This window comes from Topomyia yanbarensis, chromosome 2 (genome assembly GCF_030247195.1).
Source record: "Topomyia yanbarensis strain Yona2022 chromosome 2, ASM3024719v1, whole genome shotgun sequence".
NCBI classification, from domain to species: domain Eukaryota; kingdom Metazoa; phylum Arthropoda; class Insecta; order Diptera; family Culicidae; genus Topomyia; species Topomyia yanbarensis.
This window is the reverse complement of record NC_080671.1, coordinates 452,289,246-452,296,702: the sequence shown is the minus strand read 5'-3', so window position 1 is coordinate 452,296,702 and position 7,457 is coordinate 452,289,246. Positions and strand designations below refer to the sequence as shown.

The window sequence follows — 7,457 nt, the reverse complement described above, 5'->3', positions numbered from 1 at the left end:
GCACCGAGGCTAGTTTTAGGTGACTTCAACTCCCACGGCACGGCATGGGGTTGCCTTCATGACGATAATCGATCTACCCTACTCCATGAGCTTTGCGACAACTTTAATATGACTATTTTGAATACGGGTGAAATGACACGGATTTCTGCCCCTCCAGCGCGACCGAGCGCCTTAGATCTGTCCCTCTGCTCGACATCGCTGCGGTTAGATTGCATGTGGAAGGTAGTCTCTGATCCCCACGGCAGCGACCATCTGCCAATCGTAATTAATATTGCTAACGGTTCAGGGCCACCGAATACAATCAATGTTTCGTATGACCTCACACGAAATATTGATTGGAAGAGCTACGCGTCCGCGATATCCGACAAAATCGAGTGCACTCAAGAGCTTCCTCCGGAGGAAGAGTACGGGTTCCTGGCTGGCTTGATTCTCGATACCGCGATTCAAGCTCAGACTAAACGCGTACCAGACGCGAAGTCACGCGGGCGTCCTCCCAATCCATGGTGGGACAAAGAGTGCTCAGACGTGTACGCGGAGAAGGCCGCTGCGTATAAAACCTTCCGGGACGACGGGCTGCCAGCTAGCTACCGACAGTACGCGGTGGCGGAAACGCGCATGAAGAGTTTGATAAAAGCCAAAAAACGTAGCTACTGGCGCCGGTTCGTCGACGGACTAACGAGAGAAACATCGATGAGCACTCTTTGGAGTACGGCCCGGCGCTTACGAAACCGAAACAGTACCAACGAGAGCGTGGAATATTCAAACCGTTGGATATTCGATTTCGCCAAGAAGGTTTGTTCGGATTCCGCCCCGGTACAGAAAATCTACCGCGTCGCGTCGCCTTACAATACCGCGAACGAAACACCGTTTTCGATGGTGGAGTTCATACTTGCTCTCTTATCATGCAACAATAAAGCTCCAGGGCCAGACAGAATCAAATTCAATTTGTTGGAGAATCTGCCAGACTCTGCCAAGAGACGCTTGTTGAATTTATTTAATAAGTTTCTTGAGGGTAATATTATCCCTCATGACTGGAGGCAAGTGAAGGTCATCGCCATTCAAAAACCAGAAAAACCAGCCTCCGACCACAACTCGTATCGACCGATTGCGATGCTGTCCTGTATCCGAAAGTTGTTCGAGAAAACGATCTTGTTTCGCCTCGACAATTGGGTCGAAGCAAACGGCTTACTGTCAGATACACAATTCGGCTTCCGCAAAGGCTCTGATTTGATCGCAATAACCAATATTATAAAAATGGACTGAAAACTCATATTATAAAAATGAAATATTCATGTTTGGGCGGAAAGAAAACTCGAAACGTATTCCCCAAATATCATCCTACCGTATGATCCAATAAATAGAACAAAAATGGTAGACACTGCTCTAGAAAAATACTTCAAATGGCTGGGGTCATAATCAGGGCTGCAGAGAAAAATCATGGGCCCAGGGGGGTCCAGCGTAAGGGCTCCCTCCATCATTGTAGATTTTTCGAACACAGAAACCGTTAAGCTCGAAATCTATTGGAAAAAATTGCTATTATGTATGGTGCATAGAAAATTTGTGTAGAACTATAGGAGAATACACTTATTACTGTTAATTCCAATATTTTTTCTTTTCAAAGTGTGTTATGGTCAATTTTTTTTTTCATGCCTATCACTGACGCCAGAGAGGTGACTCCACAACTAGATATCGGTTCATCAACACATGGACCGGGATCAACGACTCTACTTCTCTCGCAAAAAAAGACGTGACACAGAGTTTTCACCTCAGAAAATCACAACGACCTCGGCTGGGGTTGAACCCAGACCCACTGGGCTGAGCGGCGGTCACGCTTACTACTCAAACGCCGGCGTCGTCTATAATCAAAATTTAATCAAACAACAATGATATTTTTTTATTAAAAGTTGTTTTTTCATAAGTTCAATTAGTATAAAATACAGAAAAACATGCTAAGCTTTCGGTTGAGCGTCTTTTAATTACTGGCTTCAAATTTTGTACGGTCACCTCGTCCACTTTGTTCGCCACAGCCAGTTTACTTTAACAGTTTTGGGTATTACTTAGGTTCCGCTTGACGATGGGACAATATTCCTCGATTGTGCGGAGCTCTAGTGTGTTGGGAGGGTTCTTGTCCTTGGGTGCTACCTGAACATTGTAGGCATCATACCACTACATGTCCATTTTCCGCAATGGCAAGATTCAAAATCCGTCCAAAATAGCGTGGAATAATCGTGTTGCTTCAGGCAAGGTAGCAGACGTTTTTTCATGCACTCTTTCAAGTAAATTTCCTTGTTGACAGGCTCGGTCGCAATGAAAATGTCGCTTTTCAAATCACAGGTACAGAAAGCTTGCCAAACCAGATATTTTTGTGCGAACTTCGACAGCTTTATATGCTTGAAAATATCGGCCACTATTCCTCCCGGTAAGTAGTTCGGATTCTGGCTTAGATTTGTTGAATATCGTGCAAAGAAATTCGTCAAGTTTAAGTCGACCAAATTTTGGCCTTTTAAATTTAAACCTCTACAAAATTTTTAGTGGCTTTGAATGTAGCCGATTTATTAATATTTTCAAATTTATTCAGGTTTCGGTATTGTATGGAAAGCTAATACCGACACCTGAATCTTTGTCTGGTTTCGCCTAGAATTCGTTAAAAAAACACATTCGGCTAAGTCGGCGCGCTACAACATTGCTAGCCTCTGAAACTACAACATTTCGTTTATTCGATAGTGTTGCTGACTTTTTTTGGTTCCAGGGAATCTGATTCAGGTGATTTTTGCGAGTCATTTACATGTTTGGTACAATATTATTGAAGAAATCATAATTAAAACCTTGCACAAATTGCGAAAATAGTAGCAAAATGAGAATGTAATAAATTAAAATAAAAACAAAAAGAACATTCAACGAAGGTAGAATATAAAGAGAGAAAAACAAAAAAAGGAACAAGCGAGGAAAAACTAATAAATAGATATAATGGAACAAAACAAGAAAGCTAAAAAAATGACATTGAAAATAATGGAAAAAGATTATTAAAATGCAAATAGCCCAAAACCTACCAGTATCAAAAATAGAAAAAAAAATTCAAAATGGACAAACAACAGAAAATGGACAAAAAGATGAAATAGAAAACTAAATTTATTAAATAATTGAAACAATCGAAATAAACGAAGGAAATGAAAAAGGAAATTAGACAAACATTGAAGAAATAGAAACATTGTAAAATGGCTAAAATAATGAAAAACGGGTAAAAAACAAAATGAAAATAAAATATAATGAACATGGAAAACAGTAAAAATGGCAAAAAGAAGAAAAATTAATACAACAAAAAATATAAAAACAAGGCTACAATAAAGTAAAGAAATATAGAAATTAACGAAATGGATCCATTGAGTTGGAGGTAAAAACCACAATAATAGAAAATGTTTGAAATATAAATATTAGTACCAAATTAAAAAAAGGAAAGCATGAAAACAAGAAAATGTTTCAAAATAGAAAAAATTATAAAGTCCAAGAATGGAATAAAAAATGAATAAATATGAAAAATCAAAAATGGACAAGTTATTCTTTTTAAAGAACTAATGAAAATAAATGGGAACAATTAGACGGGATAGATTGAAGAAAAAACAGGAACAAGTGGAAATAGCCCAAAAACAGACAAAAGTTAAAGCATAGACAACATGTAAAATCAAAATGGTTTAAATGGATAAAAATGAAAATCCTTGGAGAAATAGGAAAGGATGGGAATATTACCACAAAGAAAAGTAAGAGAAAATTTAAAAAATAATTAGCATTAATAATAAACAAATCTGTGTATAGTAAAAGTAGAAAAAATAAATTTTAATGAAATGGGAAGCCGAAAACATTCACAAAACGCAAAATAATCAAAATAAAATAAAAGGAAAAATATTGAAATTAAAAAAGTTACAAAATAGAAAACATGGAATTCAAAATTGTTTAAATGGGTAAAAAATAAAAATACTAAAATACGTGGAGGACGCCAACTATAACCCCAAACTGGCTGGGAATAATATCGGATCATTTATCCATATACAAGGCCTGTAATATTATAGGTACATGTGAGTATCTGTCCAACTTGGATAAATTATTCGTGCGGTACTTCCTGGGTCCCTTTTTGATACCTACAGATTGATAAAATCTCGTGCTACCACTGTCGCCCGGCACGTGGTCGTTGGTACTGGTTATTATCCCATCATCTACCCAATAACGCTATTATCACCTGTACTGAGGTGAATAAAAATCTAACACGCGATTTCAACCGACTGACCTTGGAGATAAGCATTCGGAACAAGTGTGGAAACGATTTGGCTACAAAACCACATCTGCAACGTGAATCATCCGTGCTCAACACGACTCACAGCGATTGCCGCCCGGCATCAGGGTTCATTGCAGGTTCCAGATTTTAATAAATACAAGGCCTGTCTTTGGACAGGCACAGGTGAGTGTCTGTCCAAATAATTAATTTTTACCAATCGGTGCTTCCTGGGTCTTTTCGATTGTTCTAGTTTAACTTCATCATCATGTCGGAGAAAAAGGTGAAACAGAAGGAGCTGAAGCGACGGAACATTATGGACTCCATTTCGCGCATCGAAATGTTCGTGACCAACTACAACGAGGATCGAGACCTTCAAGAAGTAGCGATACGGTTGGGTAAGCTGGATACATTGATGGAGAATTTTGAGGCAATACAAGGTGAATATGAATCATTTGACGACTCGGAAGCATTTATGGCTGGTAATATGGAAATAAGGGCAAACGTAGAAGAAACCTATTTTCGGGTTAAAGGTGGCTTGGTCTCGAAAATCCCTCCCCCTGCTCCAACGCTAGCGCAACCCCATCCCGTCGGTCCAGTAGTTCCCCATATGGTCGGCGTGAAACTTCCTACAATTTCATTGCCGGAATTTGATGGCGATCTGAACGAGTGGCTTACGTTTCACGACTCGTTTATTTCACTCATTCACTCCTCAGCAGAGATACCCTGCATTCAGAAATTTCAGTACCTACGATCGTCGCTGAAAGGAGACGCGCTCAAATTGATAGAATCTTTGACGATTACTGTCAATAATTATGCAGTTGCATGGGAAGCACTTTTAGCTCGGTATTCCAATAAGTATTTGTTGAAGAAAAAACATTTGCAATCGTTGATGGTCCACTCGAAACTTACTGGAAAATCTCCCCTAGCACTTCGAACAATGGTAGAAGATTTTCAACGTCATGTGAAAACTCTGACGCAATTAGGCGAACCAACGCAACACTGGAGCAGTCTTCTAGTCCAACTTCTTAGTTCCCGATTGGACGACAGAACCCTCAAGAATTGGGAAGAATATGTATCCGATGATGCCGAGCCTACATACACTAATCTCATTTTTTTCTTAACTAAAAAATCCCGAGCAATGGAATCGTTGTTGATTGGCACTGATCAAGCATCTAATTACCACAGCAAACAAAACTCTACTCCAAAGCAGTCGAAGCAAACCCATAACCCCTCCACCAATCGGATTAACAGTTTTGCGGCTACAGACACTCCCCAACCTGCATGTCTAGCGTGCAACCAGTATCATTTGTTGGTCAAATGCCCAGTCTTCGAAAAAATGCCTTTGAAGGATAGGTTGAATATCGTCAACACTCGTAAGATTTGCAGCAATTGTTTCAGGAGTGACCACTTTGTTCGGAAATGTGCATCCACTTTTTCTTGTCGCTTGTGTCAAAAGCGACACCACACGTTGCTTCATCCAGGATTTGAGGCTACAAATAGTAACGATATTTCCAACCGTCATACGCGAAATTCTCATCATCCTCAGCCAACTAGCTCCAATTTTGCCCGAGTTGATGAAGAAAGGCAGATTTTCGCTTCTACGCCAGTATCTTCGAACGCAGCAGCATATTCCAAACCCACGAACGTACTTTTATCGACTGCCGTGATTGTGATTATGGATGGTTATGGGAAGGAACATTTGGCACGCGCGTTGTTAGATTCGGGCTCGCAGTGCAATCTGATAAGTGAGCGACTTTGTCAGCAGCTTCGCCTACCTAGACATCGTATCGATCAATCTATCTCCGGGGTTGGAGAATCAAATCTTCGTGTTTCTGGTTCGGTACAAACCGAAATCAAATCGAGAATAGGAAGGTTCTCATGTCAGATTGATTGCTTGGTACTTCGTCATCTCACATCGCATCTCCCAGCGGTATCGTTACCCTTTGTTAAATTGAACATCCCTAATGAGTTACCTCTTGCCGACCCAGAGTTCAATGTTTCGAGGAAAGTGGATCTCATCATTGGAGCGGAATATTTCTTCACGATGCTTAAAGGTGGCCGGATAAATTTAGGTACATCGTTCCCGATACTCGCCGAGAGTGTTTTTGGTTGGGTTGTTTCGGGTAAAACGGACTTTGAAACCCAAAACGTAACCTGTTGTGTTTCCACCCTAGAGTCTATTGACCGCAATTTGGAGCGGTTTTGGAAAGTAGATGAATTGGACTGGTCTAATATTACCCCATCTGAACAATATTGCGAAGAGTTTTACACTAAGACAGTATCTAGAGAATCTTGTGGACGATACATGGTTAAATACCCCAAGAAGGAACAATTTTCTGCTATGGTGGGCAATTCCCATTTGCATGCAGTCCGACGTCTACAAAGCCTAGAACGAAAACTGGACAAAGATGAAGTATTGAAGAAGAATTATCATGATTTCCTCGCAGAATTCTTGAAATTGGGGCACATGCGTGAGCTGGCAGGGGATGCAGTCGATCCACCCAATGTTTTTTACCTCCCACACCATGCTGTCCTTAAAGACTCGAGCACAACAACCAAGGTACGAAGTGTGTTTGATGGGTCTGCTAAAACTAGTACAGGTTACTCTTTGAATGATGCACTTTTAATCGGACCCGTAATCCAAGACGATCTTCTCAGTTTGGTTATAAGATTCCGCAAGTACAAAGTGGCGTTACTAGCGGACATCGAAAAGATGTATCGTCAGGTTTCCATTCATCCTGATGACCGCCCCTTGCAGAGAGTTTTATGGAGATTTAGCCAGGATGAGCCTATTGCCAAATACGAGCTAACCACTGTAACTTATGGGTTGGCACCGTCGTCGTTTTTAGCCACTAGAACGCTTAAGCAGCTCGCCGATGATGAAGGTTGGCCAGGTGGTGATCCTGCAAGACGAGCTTTTACCTCCAACGCGGTGGTCATTGGCTCGAGTTGAAGAAATTTTTCCTGGAAGAGACGCCGTTTCACGAGTGGTGGTTCTGCGAACACCGTTCGGAACATTCAAGCGACCCGCCTCCAAGGTGTGTCCGTTACCTGATACGTTCGACGAGGATGAAGAAGTCAGCGCAACCCTCAACCAAGCTGACATCATTTATTCATCAAATTAGTTTTAAAATCAATGAAATGTATTGAATGAAATATTTTTAGAATTAAGGTGAAATTGATAATTTCA

At 40.7% G+C, this 7,457-nt stretch overlaps 1 protein-coding gene across 1 annotated transcript; it reads left to right on the top strand.

Moving 5' to 3' along the window:
- The first annotated feature begins 4,023 nt into the window (after positions 1-4,023).
- Positions 4,024-7,220, top strand: LOC131681124 (uncharacterized). Its single transcript, XM_058961835.1, has 2 exons — positions 4,024-4,064; positions 4,140-7,220. The coding sequence occupies exon 2, from the start codon at positions 4,533-4,535 to the stop codon at positions 7,218-7,220; it is 2,688 nt and encodes an 895-aa protein (XP_058817818.1). The 5' UTR covers positions 4,024-4,064; positions 4,140-4,532.
- Positions 7,221-7,457: the final 237 nt, after the last annotated feature.

Excerpts from the sequence above, each read along its gene's own strand:
- LOC131681124 (XM_058961835.1), top strand. The coding sequence starts at position 4,533 with ATGTCGGAGAAAAAGGTGAAACAGAAGGAGCTGAAGCGACGGAACATT.